The 20301-nt window shown below is 40.2% G+C and overlaps 1 protein-coding gene across 1 annotated transcript in view; it reads left to right on the top strand.

Moving 5' to 3' along the window:
• The window catches only part of LOC132822458 (copine-9-like), a 405642-nt gene that overhangs the window by 357628 nt on the left and 27713 nt on the right, over window positions 1-20301 (top strand). Inside the window, exons 17-19 of the mRNA XM_060835837.1 lie at window positions 14875-15002; window positions 15897-15999; window positions 19885-19942. Coding sequence (XP_060691820.1) covers window positions 14875-15002; window positions 15897-15999; window positions 19885-19942 — 289 coding nt within the window. The remainder of the gene's footprint in view (window positions 1-14874; window positions 15003-15896; window positions 16000-19884; window positions 19943-20301) is intronic.

Below are 20301 nucleotides of genomic sequence, written 5' to 3'. Positions count from 1 at the left end.
CTTTTAGATAAGCACATGAATATACAGGAAATGGAGGGATATGGATCAAAGGCAGGCAGAAGGGATTAGTTCAATTTGGTCTCATGTTCGGCACAGTATCGTGGGCCAAAGGGCCTGTTCCTGTGCTGTACTATTCTATGTTCTATCACATTTGAACCCATGATGTCACGAGGAGCTCCTCTGTAGACTTCCGCAATCCCCTCCTCAGTTGTGGTGTACAAGCCTATCCCTCCCAGAATCCTCCTCAATTGTTTCTCACTCCCAGAGTGAATCACTTCACATTTATCTGCATTGAAACCCACTTGCCATCTCTGAGCCCAATTCTGCAATTTATTCAAGTCCCTCTGCAACCTGTAACATTCTTCCAAACTGTCCACTACTCCACCAACTTTAGTGTCACCTGCAAATTTACTAATTTATCCACCTATGCCTGTGTCTAATGCATTTATAAAAATGACAAACAGCAGTGGTCCCAAAACAGAACCTTGTGGCACACCACTAGTAACTGGACTCCAGACTGAATATTTTCCATCAACTACCACTCGCTGCCTTCTTTCAAAAAGCCAGTTTCTAATCTAAACTGCTAACTCACCCTCAATTCCATGCCTCTGCATTTTTTCCAACAGCCTACTATGTGAAATCTTACCAAAGGCTGAACTGAAGTCCATGTATACCACATCAACTGCCCTATCATCATCCACATGCTTGACAAAACCATGTTGACTATCTGAAATCAGATTGTTGTTTGCTGGTTGATTATAAATCTTATCTCTTATAATCATTTCCAAAACCTTTCCTACAACAGATGTAAGGCTCACTGGTCTATAATTACCTTCTTGAACAAGGGCACAACATTTGCAATCCTCCAGTCCTCTGGTGGTACTAAACCTGTAGACAATGATGACTCAAATGTAAAAGCCAATGTCTCCGCTATCTCCTCCCTAGCTTCTCATAGAATCCTTGGATAAATCCCATTCAGCCCAGGGGACCTGTCTACTTTCACTCCTTCTAGAATTGATAACACCCGTGCGTAACTAACCTCGATCCTTTCTAGTCTAATATCTTGTATCTCATTCTTCTCCTCTACAATACTCTCCTTTTCCTGAGTGAACACCAATGAGAAATGTTCGTTTAGCACCTCTCCGATCTCCACAGGGTCCACACTCAACTTCCCACTCCTGTCTTTGATTGGCCCTATTCCTACCCTAATCATCCTTTTATTCCTCACATACCTATAGAAAGCTTTAGGGTTCTCCTTTATTCTATTTGCTAAAGACTGCTCGTGTCCTCTCTTTGCTCTTCTTAACTCTCTCTTTAAATCCTTCCTAGCTGATCTGTAACTCTCCATCGCCTCATCTGAACCATCTTGCCTCATTTACAGATAAGTCTCCTTCTTCTCCTTAACAAGAGATGCAATTTCTGTAGTAAACCACGGTTCCCTTACCTTATCACTTCCTCCCTGCCGGAAAGGGATATATCAATCAAGGACATGCAATATCTGTTCCTTAAACCAGCTCCACATTTCCATTGTCTGCATTCCCCGCAATTTGCTATCCCATCCTATGCATCCTAATTTTTGCCTGATCACATTATAATTGCCTTTGCCCCATTGATAACTCTTGACCTGTGGCATGTACCTGTCCCATTCCATCACTAAACTAAACATAACGGAATCATGGTCACTCTCTCCAAAGTGCTCACCTACAACTAAATCAAATGCCTGGCCTGGTTCTTTACCAAGCACCAGGTCCAGGGAAGCCTCCCGTCTTGTCGGCCCTTCGACATACTGTGTCAGGAAGCCTCCTGTACGCATTGGACAAAAACAGACCCATCCGAAATACTACATCTCTTAAAGCCATAGTATTGTCACAGACTTAATGAAAACAAATGCATTGTCCTGAAGGGATGAAGGGCCTATGCTTGAAACGTCGACTCTCCTGCTCCATAGATGCTGCCTGATCTGTTGTGCTTTTCCAGTGCCACACTTTTCGACTCTGATCTCCAGCATCTGCAGTCCTCACTTTCTGCTTGTCATATTCTATGTCCAATTTCATTTGAGCCTTTTTTATACACTGCCTTACTGTCATGCAGGCTATTTCACTTGACATTATGTGCTGTTAAAGTGGTTTATTCCAACTATTTTACAATGAATCACCATCCCTAAAGGATTTTAACATGTTCCCATTCCCAAACCTGAAGGACATAGAACTCTCAGATTCCTTAACCTTACTTTGGACCTTACTATCTTAAGAATCCAGTTCGCATTTTAACCAAACCTGTCCACAAATTCTGAACATAAATCCATGTCCAAAGTGACACTGAATGACTCTGTGAATAAAATGATCATTTTTGATTGAAGCACTTTGCTCTTTGGCAAAATTTGTTTTAACTAGTACATATCAACCAACATTTTTGATAAACTGGCAAAACTTATATACCTCAAATATCATGAATTACTGTAATGTCTGAGTATTTCTGCTGAAAATAAAGCATAACAGTGATGTGTACACCCTCTGCATTACATTTCTGTTACTTGTGTGTTTTTACATTGATTGTAGGAGATATGATGATGTTTTTATATCGATTTTTTGAGGAAAGTTGATGTTTTGAAGTTTCGCTTGGTTTAGGGTTTACTGTAATTGAGCTTATTTCTTGATTATCAGGAATATTTGATCAACTGACACACACCTGGTCCCATATGCTGCCAGTTAATAAAAAGTTTGCTGAATTACATTCTCTTTACCTGATCTGTCTCACCATCTTCACCTTCTGAACCATGCACGTCATACTTAATTTCCAAACCCTTTTATTCCATTTCGGACAATTCTTTGCTTAATGGTATTTTGAGTTACATATGAAACATCTGCTGACATTCCTGGGGCATTCCCAGGGTTCATTATATCTGTTATATTGCTCACCTGTTGTCATCTGTAATAATTGCCAAATATGCCTCGGTCCTCAATACTTCTAGTTATGGTTCTTATTTCATGTATTTTTTACACCAAAATATATCTGTATTCAAACAGATTCTAAGTCTATGCTTTTGTGTGAGAGCTTTATTTCAATTAGCCATAATCTATTTTCCAATTAAACCTGCTCAGATGTGAATTTACACACCTCTAAAGCAAGTGGAACCTGAACCCCGGCCTCCTAGTTCAGAGTTACGCACAGTGTCATTATGCCACAAGGACAATACTCCATAAAGTACTCACCTGACTGATTAATAGGTACCCCATTTTTTAAATATAAATAATTAACACCTAATTAACTATAAATTGGTATATCTATCATATGTTCCCTCTTACCATAGGTCTCAGGTATTCCTTCAGCCCATATTAGATGATCACAATATAGACATTTGTGACATACATCTGGGCAGTCTCACGTTACTGCTACCATGGAAACCTCCATCATGTGTGTAGCTGCTGAATGTCCCATCTGAACCTTGAAATCTACTAGGAAAAAGTGCCTTCCTCACAAAATGTTAAGACTTCAGAAAATTATGTTTCTCTCTGAAAATATAGTTCATACAAATTTTATCAAAAATCAGCTAAGAGTCAATTCTGTGGCATTTCATGGAGGATTCCCTCTGTGAACTCCAGGGATTTGTCTCACACAACTCTCTTCTGCCTCCCTCATTAAGTATGTACCTTACCTTACTTCTATCGCACTGCTGTCATGTTATCTTGCCTTCAGCAGTGGAATAATACTCACTGGTGTCCAGACCTTCTAGCATTCACAGTGCAGGTGCCACATTTAAACCCCAGCTGCACACTATGTCAAATGTTGCCATTCTGACCTGAAGTAACCATCCAGACCAATGCATTATCCACAGTCTGGAAGAATGTGCAGTAATGGCACACGAAAGTGAATGACCTTCAGTGCTCCACACTGGGGAAGTGCAACCATCTTTTCTCTGCTATCTCACATTCACACTAACTCTGTGATTGCACCCAGCTCCCCATAAGGCTCATGGTCCACTACTCTCAATAATATATTCAGTATTATCCTGCAGTGGCTCTTACCCATCACAAGCCCCCATCACTGCTAACCCTTCCTGCCTTCTGTGCTTCCTATTCGCCCACATGGGTGCACATCTTAGATCCTTTTAAAGAGCATTGGTGGAAGGTCTCTCGTGCAACTGGAAGTTCAGCTGTGCACATTTAAGAGAAGGTATTAACTAAAGTAGTGAAGTTGAAATGAGACAGTCTGTCAAGATAGCAGCACCATCTGCTTGCTCTTTCTACGCATGTAACTCTCACATTATCACCCTCTACAACATGGTGATTAGCATGGTTTGCTCTGGAAATGGTTGGAAGCAAGTTCCTTGGGATTTTTCACCTCATTGGTTCCCGTAGCACCAAAGCTTCAGTTGCGACAGTGCCAAATATTGCAGCCTTGATTTGAAAGCGTGAATCTTTGTATATCTGTAAGTTGTCAATTTGTTTAAAACTCAAAAATAGACTAACTCCTCTGTGGTATAGCATGCACTACCAGATGGAATGTAAGAAGTCAGTTGAATTATAAATTCTCACTGCAGTTTGTTTTAGCTTCCAAATGTTGCAACACAATCATGGGAATATAGTAATTAAAATTAATTAGACTTAATGTTACCCTTGACAGAAAAAGAAACAATAACATGGGTTTTACCAACACATCATATCCACCTCACTGAGAACAAAATGTTGAGGTTCTGTGGAGCACTACAATCTTCAAATTAATGTTTCCCTGTGTACTCATTGACAACATTAATTTTGTTTAGTTATCTAATAAGTTAATGACATTTTCTCCATCAGATATGTAACATATTGAGTTGTAAGGAAAGATTGATTTTAGCCCTCAGAGGAAAGGAAAAGCTGTAACGTTTGAATAATCATTAAAAAGGCCAGCGATCTCAGAAGCTTGTCAGAATCCGGTAATCACTTTTTACCCATTCCCATGCAACATTATAATCTCCATAGAGGTGAAAAACTTTTAAAGATAAACATAAATCTTCAGCAACTGACAGGGAAATCATCGCATGGCAAGATTTTACGTTTTAAGACTTTTACTGTAATAAATGAACTAAAATCAAAATGGACTACATATAAATAGGCATTTATACACTAATTAATTATCACAACAGAAAACCCCAAATCATGTTTATATGTTACTCAGAACTCCAATCAGATAGGTAGCCTTATAGATTCAAGTTCCTTCCAGCTATTCTCTCTCCCTGTCGCATAAGAACAAGTTTTCCAGTGTTCTTTTAAAGTCTTTTCACTCAATTTCTCAAGTACCTTTAAACTGATTTTCATCAGCAAGGAATTCTCTGTTGAGTTCTCAAGCTTTAAATCTTTAAAATTCTCTTTTCTGCAAATGGATGATCTGTTCTCACCAGCATTCAGTTTGGAGTTTAACACAAAAACAGTCTTTTCCCCTGCTTGGCATAGCACAAAACCGTTTACTGTTCTCCTCCCCAGGTCTCTCTTTGAATCTGAGATGGAGAGTCTGTGTTCAGCAAAACCTTGTATGTCAAGGTTTGAAAACTAACACTTGAATTTCCATGAGTTTCACTCTAGGCCTTTGTCCACCTGACAACAAAGTCACACCGGCAAATCTCCAGGCAGAGTTCAATATGATTTAACCATCCTGCATTCTAGCATGTTCTGTTTTCTCTTAAATTCAAAGGAATAGTTTAAAACATCACTGTTTTTCTAAAATCTTGCATCTGTAACATTGCTTCAATTCATCATTTATGGGACAATAATGCAAGGAAATGGAATATTTTACGATGTGTGAACAGAGTCATTGTATTAGCTCACGACTTTCTCTTCCCATTCTGGAATCTCCCTCTCAAAGTATTAGTGAATATAGATCATTGCAACTTACCTACACTTCACCTCCAGAGAAACACCAACAATATTGAGTGATAATATGTTCATGTGCCTTTTTAAACATAAAATAAGAAAAGAGCACCAGGCATTACGGAGTCCACCAGCAAAGCATGATCAGTCTCTAGGATCTCCATCATTGACATTTCTCCTGCCACTTCCACCCCCACAATGCCTGCACATGCAAGCTTCCCAGCTTCTATAAATATAAATACCTCTGCCCACGCTAAACTGGCATAGTGAAGACACTCTATCAATGGGACTGTCAACAGATTGGATGGATTCCTGGAATGACTTTCCATATTTCCCCATCCTCTTCCACCCACCATTGGTCACCCAATATGTCCATCAACTTGGGGCTCCACTTGTCCACATCATTTGGAGAATGAATGACGAATCGGATGATACTTAACTGTCAATCAACCCTTTATCTCCATCCCTGATATTTTTATAACTAATTAACAAAAGTACACCAAATAATGAAAAAAAAGAACCGCTATTTTAACACAGTATGACATTTCTCTCAGCAGTGCCTAGGAGAGTCATCTTTAATCACTAGAGGGTATAGAACATGCCTGGAGGATCTGCATCTCTATCAATCAAGAATATGTCAGATATTTACTTCAGAGAAACATGCAAACCTCAGAAATAGTGTTAACATATCAACTTTGTCTCATTACCTAAGCTTGGAACTAGTCTCCTGGCACTCGTTTCTGCAGGATACAGGAAAATGCATTTTGTTCTTGCACACTTGAGTTTTGGTTTGTGCTAGACCAATGGAATGATTAATATGTTAATGTCATCTGAATACAGAATCATTGACATTATTCTGCTGAATGGTGTCTTTGATAGCTGGCTAAGTACAGTTAGCTGCCATTACAGACATTCAAAACATTTAGAAACTAGTGATGAAATTAAAAGTGCTAGTTTGTTGGTATATTTTAGCTGACAGAGCTGCACATTATCTTAAAATGGATTCATCAGATCCTCTAGCATCTACCAAACATCTAACATTTTGGGATGGGCGATTTAACTTTGCAATTCTACATGAAATCTACTTTCTTGTCACAGAAGCTGCCATACTGCTGAGCTTCTCCAGCAAGTTCTATTTTTGTTAAGGCACACTCTCTGGTTGGCCACAGTTGTTTGAGAGATAGTCTAAGAAGTCAGTCTACAGTCAGCATATCATCTGAGTTAGCTTTATCAGTCTTTGAAGAATCCTGTCATGTTCAACATTGGCTTGTATTTTGAGATAAATTGCTGTAAATATGTTATTATGTACTGTTCACTTATGTTATGAAGATGTGGGTATACTGCATCTTTAGGAGAGTTAGAAGCTAGCAGAACTACTTGACAGCACCAAGTGTTCTCAATAGGGTATCAATGTAACACTTGGTCAAAAGCTAGATTAGTGTATTGTCTGGAAACGACAAAACAGATTCAAACTAGGCCAAACAGTTTAATTTATTACTCGAAAAAATTCAAGTTTGAATTTTGTACATTAACAATCTTAAAAGCCAATGACACAATACAATGCTTTGGGGGTGGGGGGTGGGGGGGAATGGTATAAAATCGGGAAAAGAATGAACAGTTGGGAGGAGAACTGCCAAGCCAGCATGCAGAAACTGCCTGAAAAACAGCTCTCTTAAAGGTACCTTTATCGATCAGGAATCTGTGAAGCAGAATCCCCAAGAAGAAGAAAAGAAGACTGGAATACAGAGAAGAATCAAAAGTTACCTGGTTTTGAGATAAGAAGTTATGTTTTGTAAATCTTAACCCCCTGAGAAAAAGAACAAGAAATGACATCTCTGCAGGAAATGACATCACCAACCCAAAGAAACCCAAACATATAAATAGAAAGCAGGATTCATGTACAGTGCTTCGCCTGAGGCCCACTGAAGATGTTACCTAGTAGGGTGACGAAACGTCTGGAAATGAACCTTCCAGCTTATCAGACTAATATTGTAGAAGGGGAAGGTAAAAGTTAGGTTAGCGTAAGGAGTTGTAAATAGTTGTTAGTTAATTATTCTCTGTTATACTTTAAAAAATTAAGTTGTTACTTTTACTTTAACTAGTTCTTAGCCTCTCAAATTTTCACACTTTACTGTACAGGATAAATCTTTTCTTTGTTGCTGGGTTAAAATAAGCAGGAGAGTTTACCCCATGTCACAACAGGCTGGGGACTCGTCATGAGGATTTGAACTGGTTTAGACAGATTTGAATAGATTTGAGGTACGAAAAATCTCATCTGATTTAAACACTTGCAGGTTAGTGTCCTAGATCTTTAATGTAGGTGAGACAACTCGTTTAATTTTGGTGACATGTGATTGACTAAATTAAAAGTGCGAGAAATGGCTCTTAAAATTGTTGAAGAAGTTCTGGGATTTGAAGATGATTTTCAAATTTTCCAAGGAAGTTTAGAAGGAAAGAAAAAGGCCATAACTTTAGAATTAGCAAATTAGTTAGATTCAGGTTTAACCAAAGACATAAGTAGAGCTGAAATTGTCAGGAAATTATTCAAACACTCAGGTGAGTCAGAGAAACAGATAAGTGCAGTGGAGGTAGAAAAAAAAATTTAAATTACAATTGAGGAAAATTGAGTTAGAACATAAAGAGAGAGAGGGAGAGAGAAAGGGAAAGAGAGAGAGAAGAAAGGAAGAGAGAGAGGAAATAGCGAGAGGTTCTTAGCTGATCAAAATGAGAGAGAATTTGAACTTGAAAAGTTGCAACTTAGTCAGCAAAGTCAAGTTAACAGGATGGAGATGAAAAGAGAAAGTACTAATATATATTGATGAGAAAGGTGTTGAAGCCTTCTTTATTTCATTTGAAAAATTGGCTAGGCAGATGGAGTGGTCCGAGGATTTATGGGTAATGCTAGTTCAGGCTAAACTGGTAGGCAGAGCTAGTGAGGTCTTTGCCACACTGTCAGATGAGGTGTCAAGAAATTATGAAGAGGTTAACCAGGCTATTTTAAGTGCTTATGAATTGGTGCCAGAAGCGTATAGTCAGCAGTTCAGAAACACAAAAAAGGAACCAGGTCTGACTTATGTTGAGTTTGAAAGAATTAAACATAGTCATTTCGATCAATGGGTGTGTGAGATTATTCTGCTGGAGAAATTTTAAAGTTCACTTCCAGAAATAGCAAGAATTCATGTGGAGGAGGAGAAATATCAGGAAGTGAGAAGGGCAGCAGAATGAGCAGATGAGTACATGTTAGTGCATAAGACAAGGATCTGACCAGAATTTTGTCCTGTGAAGGATTGAAGTTGGGAGAAGGAGGGATCCTCACTAGGAAACCAAGAGTAGAGAACACTGGTAAGAATTTACCACAGGATAGAAAAGAAATCCAAGAGGGTGGAAAGGAGGTGAAAGATCTCAGATATTTCCACTGTGGTAAAGTGGAACACATAAAGTCACAGGCTGGTTATTAAAGAAAGGCATTGTGGGAAAAGATGTGGTAAAAGAAGCTATGCCAGTGGCATTAATGAAGGTAGTAAAGGAAACCCCAAGAAAAGCTGAGAAGGTGAAGGAGAGTGCTCAACCTAGGCAGGGGCTAGGGATGGAGTTAGTCCCTGATTTCTAAAAAGAATTTGCCACTGTGGGTAAAGTTTACTCAGAAAGAAAAGGGGGAGAAGGACAAGAAGTTATAATTTTGAGAGATATAGGATCTAACCAGCCACTGATGGTAAGAAAAGAGTGAATATGCACTCGTTCTGATCTGTTACCCGAAACTGTAGTAATTTGTGGGATAGATAGACAGAAATTTAGCATTTCGTATATGTAAGATCACGTTGGAGTGCCAACTTAAGACTGGGGAAGTTACAGTGGGAGTGATTGACAGAGTGTCAGTTCTAGGACTTCAGTTTGTTCTTGGGAATGATTTGTCAGGATCCAAGGTGGAAGTGACACCCCTTGTTGTGGAGAAGTCGAAGGAGCTGAGGATTTAAAACAAAAATATCCTGGTATTTTCCTAGACCCAGATCCCACTATCATAAGTCACAGCACGAAATGAAAAGTAATGAGAAAGATGAAGGAATTGTAGTTCAGTTACTGGATACCCAGTTTGACGTAATGGTGCAGGAAAATCCTGAATAGGCAGAGGGTCAGACAGAAGTGTTTAGGTAAACTGCTCCTTGGATGCTGCCTGAACGGCTGTGCTTTTCCAGCACCTCTAATCCAGAAGTGTTTAGCCCTGAAAGACTAAGAGTCTTGCAATAGCAAGACAAGAGAATAAAAGATATATATGTGGATGCTTACTCCAAAAAGGAGTCAGAGAATATTCTGGAGGGTTATTATCTAAAACAAAGAATCCTAAGGCGGAAATGAAGAGCATAGCAGGTTAGTGCAGAGGAGAAATGGGCTGAAGTGCAATAAATTGTGTTGCTGGTAGAAAACTCACAGGAGTTGTTATGAGTAGCTCATGAACCACCTGTAGGAGGTCGCCTTGGGGTATGAAAGACCCAGGCTAAGGGACGAAAACATTTTTATTGGTCTGGAATGCACAAGGATATGGTTAATATTTGCTGTACATGTCATTTGGTAGGTAAGCCACAGGCAGTAATAAACCAGCACCTTTGTTTCCAATTCCCACATTTGAAGAACCTTTCATGTGGGTAATAATTGATTGTGTAAGTCCCCACCCAAGAATTAAAATGGGAACCAGTAATTGTTAACCACATTGGATGTGTCTACTAGATTTCCGGAGGCAATTCCATTCTGGAGTAACAGGGCAAAAAGGGTGGTGGAGGAGTTAGTAGCTTTCTTCACACAGAATGGGCTATCCAGAGAAATTCAGTTGGACCAAGGGTCACATTTTACTGCTAGGCTGTTTAAGGAGGTTATGGATAGATTAGGTATACAACACTTTAAATACAGTGCGAATCCCAGGGAGCTTTAGAAAGGTGGCAACAGATCTTGAAGTCCATGTTGAGAACTTACTATCAGGACTAAAAGGTATCCCATTTGTACTGTTTGCCATTAGAGATACCCCAAATGAATCTACTCAGCTCACTCTCTTTGAGGTAATATTCAGTCATGAAGTGAGAGTCATAGAGTCATACAGTCATAGAGATGTACACCATGGAAACACACCCTTTGGTCCAGCCTATCCATGTCGACTAGATATCCTAACCCAATCTAGTCCCACCTGCCAGCACCCGGCTTTTATTCCTCCAAACCCTTCCTATTCATATATCCATCCAAATGCCTTTTAAATGTTGCAATCGTACCAGCCTCCACAACATCCTCTGGCAGCTCATTCCATACACTTACCACCCTCTGCATGAAAAAGTTGCCCCTTAGGTTGCCCCACGCGGAGTGGACTCGATGGGCTGAATGGCCTTACTTCCACTCCTATGTCTTATGGTCTTATGGTCTCTTTTATATATTTCCCCTCTCACCCTAAACATATGCTCTCTAGTTCTGGACACCCCGATCCCAGGGAAAAGACTTTGTCTATTTTTCCTATCCATGCCCCTCATACTTTTGTAAACCTCTATAAGGTCGCCCCTCAGCCTCTGATGTTCCAGAGAAAACAGCCCCAGCCTGTTCAGTCTCTCCCTATAGCTCAAATCCTCCAACCCTGGCAACATCCTTGTAAATCCTTTCTGTACCCTTTCAAGTTTCACAACATCTTTCCAATAGGAAGGAGACCAGAATTGCACGCAATATTCCAACAGTGGCCTAACCAATGTCCTACAGCCGCAAAATGACCCCCAACTCTTGTACTCAGTACTCTGACCAATAAAGGAAAGCATACCAAATGCCTTCTTTGCTATCCTATCTTCCTGTGGCTCCACTTTCAAGGAGCTATGAACCTGCATTCCAAGGTCTCTGTTCAGCAACACTCCCTAAGACCTTACATTAAGTGTATAAGTCCTGCTAAGATTTGCTTTCCCAAAATACAGCACCTTGCACTTATCTGAATTAAACTCCATCATCTACTTCTCAGCCCATTGGCCCATCTGGTCCAGATCCTGTTGTAATCTGAGGTAACCCTCTTCGCTGTCCAGTACACCTCCAATTTTGGTGTCATCTGCAAACTTACTAACTGTACCTCTTATGTTCGCATCCAAATCACTTATATAAATGACAAAAAGTAGAGGACCCAGCACCGATCCTTGTGGCACTCCACTGGTCACAGGCCTCCAGTCTGAAAACCAACCCTCCACCACCACCCTCTGTCTTCTCCCTTTAAGCCAGTTCTGTATCCAAATGGCTAGTTCTCCCTTTATTCCATGAGATGTAACCTTGCTAACCAGTCTCCCATGGGGAACCTTGTCGAACACCTTACTGAAGTCCATATAGATCACATCTACTCCTCTGCCCTCATCAATCTTCTTTGTTACTTCTTCAAAAAACTCAATCAAGTTTGTGAGACATGATTTCCCATGCACAAAGCCATATTGACTATCCCTAATCAGTCCTTGCCTTTCCAAATACATGTACATCCTGTCCCTCAGGATTCTCTCCAACAACTTGCCCACCACCAAGGTCAGGCTCACCGGTTTATAGTTCCCTGGCTTGTCCTGACCACCCTTCTTAAACAGTGGCACCACATTTACCAACCTCCAGTCTTCCGGCATCTCACCTGTGACTATTGATGATACAAATATCTCAGCAAGAGGCCCAGCAATCACTTCTCTAGCTTCCCACAGAGTTCTCGGGTACACCTGATCAGGTCCTTGGGATTTATCCACTCTTAACCATTCCAAGACATCCAGTACTTCCTCCTCTGTAATCTGGACATTTTGCAAGATGTCACCATCTATTTCTCTGCAGTCTACATCTTCCTTATCCTTTTCCACAGTAAATACTGATGCAAAATACTCAATTAGTATCTCCCCCATTTTCTGTGGCCCCACACAAAGGCCGCCTTGCTGATCTTTGAGGGTCCCTATTCTGTCCCTGGTTACCCTTTTGTCCTAAATATATTTGTAAAAACCCTTTGGATTCTCCTTAATTCTATTTGCCAAAGCTATCTCATGTCCCCTTTTTGCCCTCCTGATTTCCCTTTTAAGTATACTCCTACTTCCTTTATACTGTTCTGAGGATTCACTCAATCTATCCTATCTATACCTTACATATGCTTCCTTCTTTTTCTTAGCCAAACTCTCAATTTCTTTAGTCATCCAGCATTCCCTATACCTACCAGCTTTCCTTTCACCCTGACAGGAATATACTTTCTCTGGATTCTTGTTATTTCATTTCTGAAGGCTTCCCATTTTCCAGCCGTCCCTTTACCTGCGAACATCTGCCACCAAAGGAAATACTCCACGATCAAAAAAGAACTATTGAGTTTGGTACTAACCTTACAATATTTTAATGTGTATGTCACAAACACTGTGTCAGAGATGGTTGTGTACACGGATCACAATCCTGTTACATTCTTAGAACGCTTTAAAGACAAGAATATGAGGTTGTTTCATCGGAGTGTTATGTTACAGACTTTTAATTTAAAAATCATACATTTTGTGGGTTGTAAGAGTGTAATCGCAGATGCATTATCATGGAATTAACAGATCAAGTTTAGATGAGATTTGCCTTTATTTAACATTAAATTGTTATGATATGGGGTAAACTCTCCTGCTTATTTTAAACTCAGCAACACAGAAAAGACTTATCCTGTGCAGTAATCTGTGAAAATTTGATAGGCCAAGTAACGACTTTATTTCTTACAGTATAACAGAGAATAATTAACTAACAACTATTTACAACTCCTTCCTCTAACCTATCTTTTACGTTCCCCTTCTGCAATACTAGTCTGATAAAACCCTCGATCAAGATTTACAAAAAAACAAAACTTCTTATCTCAAAACCAGGCAGCTTTTGGCCCTTTTCTGTACTCCAGTTTTCTTTCTTCTTGGGGATTCTGCTTCACAGGTTCCTGATCGATAAAGGTACCTTGAAGAGAGCTATCTTTCAGGCAGTCCCTACATGCTGGCTTGGCAGTTCTCCTCCCAACTGTTCAATTTTCCCCAGTTTTATACCTCCAAAGCATTGGATTGTGTCTTTGGCTTTTAAAATTGTCACATACACTCAATTCAAACTTGATTGGAATTTGGTATTTTTCAGGGTATAATCTAAACTGATTGGCCTAATTCGAATCTATTTTATCATTCCCAGGCAACCCAGCTAATCTAGCTTTTGACCAAGTGTTACATTGTTACCTTATTGATAACACTTGGTGTTGTCATGTAGTTCCGCTAGCTTCTAACTCTTTTAAAGATACAGTCCATCCACATCTTCATAACAATTTATCTGTTTTATCTCAAATACATCTATGTCCATCATAACACTGGGCAGATCAAAACTATTGATTGTGTGCCTCATCACAAACGCTCCATAATCTTGACAAAATATTGCCATATTTGAACCTATATGAAAGATGGAATATTCTGAACTTAGTCCCCACCAGGAACATTGGTGGGTCCGGATCACAATTGACAATTCGAAGGGTCTTGCCTGGGCTCTTTACCAGAGCAACCCCATCAACATCCTGTGGTCAGGATGTCATACTGGAGGGGTCAAGAGGATTTCTCATAAAAAGGACTATGATGTGAGTTAGATGGGCTCAGCAGTACTTGGAAACAAAAAGTGTGGCGCTGGAAAAGCACAGCCGGTCAGACAGCATCTGAGGAGCAGGAGAATCTGATGTGGCGTCTGCCTGGAACGTCGATTCTCCTGCTTCTTGGATGCTGCCTGATCTGCTGTGCTTTTCCAGTGCCACACTTTTCGACTCTGATGCCAGCATCTGCAGTCCTCACTCTCTCAGCAGCACTTGGAGGCTGCATTCAGAAGAACAGAGAGGGAGCCTGGAATGGTTTATCCCCATTCTTGTCTGTAGATCCTGCTGAGGTGTGAAGGTGGTGGGGGGGGCGTTACTGGAGGGGAATGTTTTAGGAGTCTGTAATGTTTACTCTGTAAGTGCTTTATATTGGGATTCTTATAGTTTCTTATGGTTACCATCCTGTCCTGAAGTGACTTGCCTGTGTTCCTTCAGAATGCAGATCCTGAGAACCCAAACTGCAATGGAATTGATGGTGTTTTGGAGGGATATTACCAGAGTCTGCGCAGAGTACAACTTTATGGACCAACCAACTTTGCCCCAGTCATCAATCAGGTTGCCAGGTAAGAATGGACACCTCATCCTTTGATCATAATGTACATCATATATAACGGCTGAAATCTACCTTTTGTCCTCCTTCAGTGTATTTTTATCTATTTAAAAATGTTAAATGAATGCTGCAGACTTGATGATGGATTGTCAAGAATCATGTAATGTGGCTGGGAGCTGGTACTGATATTGTGCCTTTCTTGACTTCTGTTTGATCGCACTAAAAGTGATGCTGGACACTTCACTGGAGAAGAACTGTCCACCTTACAAATGCACAAATCATTGCCGATTATGTTATGATTTCAAATGGTTGCTATTAGCCGTGAATACAATGTGTCAGTACCTTTTAAACTATTTCCTAATCAGTCTGTTCAGAGATATTATTACACAGCTCTGGAGTAGGTGGGACTTGAATCTAGGCCTACCCTACTCAAAGACAGGGATACCATTACTGTGCCACAAGAGCCCTCTATATACTTGTCAGGATATTATTCCTCTCTTTACAGATTATTCTGGGTCACATGAGCTGGCAGTAGTCATCCCATTCCTACCAAAGCAGGCAATTCCAGCACTGCAATTGGCTATCAACCCATTTACCGTCAGGTCTGCTCTATCCCTACAGGTAACCTTTTCATTGCTGGCCAGCTACCTGAAACATGTGATCCAGTCAAATCCTTTGATTGAATATCCTCATTCTGGTGAATAGTGATTCCCAAGCTGATGTTATTCAGGACAGGACACAGAAGGTCCTTTTGGACTACCCAACACGTTATTTGCAAAGAATCCACCCACTGCCTGTTAACTTTCAGCACGCACGCAGTGTCAATACAGCTAAATTGCCAAATAGTTGCTATTGGCAATTTGGCGATGAGTCCACTTGTTCTAACCTGCTTGCATTTATTTCGTAGGTGTGCAGCGCCTGTGACTGATGGCTCTCAGTATTTTGTACTGTTGATTATCACAGATGGGGTGATCTCAGATATGGTACAAACAAAAGAAGCCATTGTTAATGTAAGTATTAAGTATTAGGGAAGTAGATAAGATCAACGAGAACAAAAAATATTACAGCACAGAAACAGGCCCTTTGACCCACTAAGACTGCATTGACACATGACGCCTTTCCAAACTAAAAATCTTTTTCCTTAACATGATTTGAATCCCTCTCCTCCCTGGCTATTCATCACCCCTGCTGCTGTTAGGATGCCTCTTAGACATTGTTATTTTATCTGCTACCACTTCCTCTGGCAGCACATTCCAGGCACTCACCATCCTCTGTGTAAAAATAAAAGCCTCTCACATCTCTTTTAAACTTTTCTCCCCTTCCTTAAACCTGTGTCCCCTAGTAATTAATATTTCTTCCCTGGGAAAAAGTCTCCGGCTGTCCATGCCGCTCATAATTTTGTAAACTTCAATTAGGTCACCCCTCAGCCTTCAAGTGAAAACAAACCAGGTTGTCCTATCTCTCCTCATAGTGAATACCTGATAAACCATTTCTGTCCAATATCCAAACCCTCCACATCCTTCTGATGACGTGGTGCCCAGAACTGGACATGATATTCCAAATGTGGCCTAACTAAAGTGCTATAAAGCTGCAACATGACTTGCCAACTATAAACTCTACTCTCCCATCAATGAAAGCAAGCATGCAAATGCCTTCTTGACCACCTTATTTAACTGTGTTGTAACTTTCAGGGCATTGTGGACATGTATGCCTAGATATCTCTGCATGTTAATGTTTCTAAGGGTCCGCCATTTACTGCTTAACTCCCTCCTGCAATAGGCCTTTCAAAATGCATCACCTCACATTTGTCTGGATTAAATTCCAATTGACATTTCTTCACCCAAGTCTCCAGCCTATCTATATTCTGCTGTATCCTCTGACAGTCTTTCTCAATATTCTCAGCTCCCACAATCTTTGTGTCATCTGCAAACTTACTAATCAGACCACCTGAAGTCTTCTCCAAATCACTTATATGTATTACAAACATGAGGGGTCACAGCATTGATCCCAGCAGAACTCCACTGGTCACAGATCTCCAGTCAGAAAAACATTCTTCCACCACTACTCTCAGTCTTCTATGAGCCAGTTCTGAATCCATCGTCCAGCTCACAATGAATACCATGTGACTTCATCTTCTCTATCTGCCTGCCAATGAGGGATTTTGTCAAAGGTCTTGCTGATGTCTACATAGACAACATCCTACCCTCATCAATCATCTTTGTCACCTCCTCAAAAAACTCCAAGTTTTGTGAGATTCGATCTCCCCTGCACAAAGCCATGCTAATAAGTCCATATTTTTTCAAATGTGAGTAAATCCTGTCTCTAAGAATCTTCTCCAATAATTCTCCTACCACTGATGTAAGGCAGCAGCCTGTAATTTCGCAGGTTATCCTTATTGACCTTCTTAAACAAAGGAACATTGTTAGCCATCCCCCAGTCCACTGGGAACTCTCATGTAATTAAAGAGGATACAAAGATTTTGTGCACGGCTCCAACAATTTCCTCCCTCAGTATTCTGGGATATATCTCATTAGATCCTAAGTATTTGTCTACCTTAATGCTTTTCAAAACCTTCTCATTTTTTATATCAACATGTTAGAACATCAACATACACTTCTTTAGTCACATCGTCCACCATGTCTTTCTTCTTTGAGAGGGTATTTGTTAAGAACCTCATCACTTCCTCCACCTCCATGCATAAAGTCCCTCTGCTGTCCTTGAATGGTCCTAACTTTTCCCTAGCTACCCTTATGCTCCTTACATATGAATAAAATACCTTGGGATATTCCTTAATCCTGTTTGCCTCGGACATTTCGTGGCCTGTTTTAGTCCTCCTAACCTGTTGTTTAAGTTCTTTGTTGCTTTCTTTATATTCTTCAAGGGCTCTGTCTGTCTTCTATCTCCTACACTTTATGTATGCCTTTTTTTTTATTATGGCTTCTTTTTCTTTTTGACTCTGGCTTTTTGTTTTGTTTGACTAAGCTCATAATTTGTCTTGTCATCGAGGTTTCCTGACTCTTCCATCCTTGCCTTTCATCCTCACAGGAACATGTTGGTCCTGAACTCAAATGGCCTTTAAAAGGTTCCCACTTACCCAATATGGATCAACCTTCAATCAGCCAATCCAAATCTACATTCCCCAGCTCCTGCCTAATATTGTGGTAGTTAATCTTTCTCCAATTTAGTACTTTCACTCGAGGACTACTCTTATCCTTATCCATAAGTAATTTAAAACTTGTGAAATTATGGTTACTGTTTCCAAAATGCTCCCCTGCTGCAACTTCGGTCACCCCGATACCAAGTCTAGTGTGGCCCCTGGACATACCCAACAAATTCTCGCTAATCCAAGCAATTTGCACTAAGAGAGTCCGAGTCAATATGAGGAAATTAAAATCAGTCAACAAAACAACTCTGTTGTTTTTACATTTTACATAAACAAACAAATCCACTTCTGTTAATCTATCACCCATTTGCTGCTGGCAGGACTGTAGTACAATCCCATCAAAGGTGTGATTACATCCTTCCTGTTCCTCAGTTTTGCCCCTATAGCCTAGCTGGATGAGACCTCCAAGGTGTCCTCCCTCAGTACAGCTGAGATATTCTCATTATCAGGAGTGCAATTCCCCTACCTCTTTTACACACCTCTCTATAACGCCTGAAACATCTAAATCCCAATCCCATCCCTCCTCCCACACAAGCTTAAACGCTCCCAAGTGACACTGGCAAACCTCCCAAACATGATATTGGTGCCCCTCCATTTTAGGTGCTTTTTATACAGGTCCCAGCTGCACTGAAAGATATTCCAGTGGTCCACATATATAAAGCCCTTCCTCACATACCAGTTCTTTAGCCACATATTTAACTGTATTATCTGGCAAGTGGCACAGGAAGTGATCATGAGATTATAACCTTAGAAGTCTTGTTTCTCAAGTTATGACCTAACTCCCTGAGCTCTCTTTGTAAGACCTCATCACTATTCCTGCCTATATTGTTTATGTCAAGATGTACCATGACTTCTGGCTGCTTGTCCTTCCTTTTGAGAAAGTCATGTGCCTACACAAAGACATTCTTGACTCTCCTGGAGTTTTTTTTGCAGCCACAGAAATGCTATCTGTGCTCCGGATTAGTGTCCCCTATTACTACACTTTTACTGCACTTTGATCTTCCCTGCTGCACAATAGAGCCAACTGTGATGCTGTTGTTGTCTTCCCCTGACAGACAATTCCCCCTCAACAGTATCCAACACATTATCCTTGTTGGAGAAAGGAATAGCTACAGGGGACTCCTGCACTGTCTGCCTGTCCCTTCCAGTGGTCACCCATCTAATTGCTTGAAACTTGGGTGTGACCATATCTCTAAAATTCCTGACTATGATGCTTCTGACACCTGCATGCTCTGAAGTGTATCCAAATGCTACTGAAACTGATCAATGCAGTCTGACAGAAGCTGCAATTGGGCACATTCTCTGAACATCTCATCTTAGGGATGAGTTGTAAGGGACTTTCAAACTGTCCCTGATTTCCCACATTCAGAAGCAAGTCCATGTGTAATTTTTGTAAGAAGCTGCAGCACATTATGTCTCAGAATGAAAATGAAATTGTCAGGCATTTTATTGACTCATCTGCATACCTAGAAAAGTCTTAATCAAAAAAGAAATTATTGATTGGATGCCCTGTCTACCTGACCAGGTGATTATTAACCCCCATGGAAATAAGAGAAGAAATTCATAACATAACCATTATTTAACTTAAAATTATTCTAGCACAAACATTAAAATAAAGAAAAATTAAGTTTATAAGGTTGATTAACTTCTCAGCAATGCAGTATTTTTGTATGAGAAAGCTGTGTGAGATTACATCAATTGAATAGCCTCATCTTCTGTATTCTTTAAACAGGCATCAATCCTTCCAATGTCAATAATTATCGTTGGAGTGGGACCTGCAGAGTTTGATGGTAGGTACTTCTTCAATATTGCTAGACTTGGGAATTGCTACAAATAATGTTCCATGGTGTCAAGGAATGATCCAAATCAGAACTTCGGAGGTCAAATTAACCCAACCATTGTTTGGCAGAAGTTTCAGATGACTTTTCAAAGGTGTATTGGAACTTGCCCTCAGGATTATTTTGAAGAACTTATCATGGAAGCACCCATTCATTAAAAGTCCTTTGAAGGATGTTGGTCTTGTAGACGGTATTTCACCAATAAAGATGTTTTCGCTGTTCACTCTCTCACTTGCTTTTGTAAAATGGAAGTGAAATTCAATATTGGAGAGAGTGTCTAAACCATGCAGGAGTAGGGCAGTTTCCTGACT

The sequence above is a fragment of the Hemiscyllium ocellatum genome, chromosome 14 (genome assembly GCF_020745735.1).
Source record: "Hemiscyllium ocellatum isolate sHemOce1 chromosome 14, sHemOce1.pat.X.cur, whole genome shotgun sequence".
Classification (NCBI taxonomy): domain Eukaryota; kingdom Metazoa; phylum Chordata; class Chondrichthyes; order Orectolobiformes; family Hemiscylliidae; genus Hemiscyllium; species Hemiscyllium ocellatum.
Note: the sequence above shows the minus strand (reverse complement) of the source record. Positions and strands in the feature narration are given on the sequence as shown.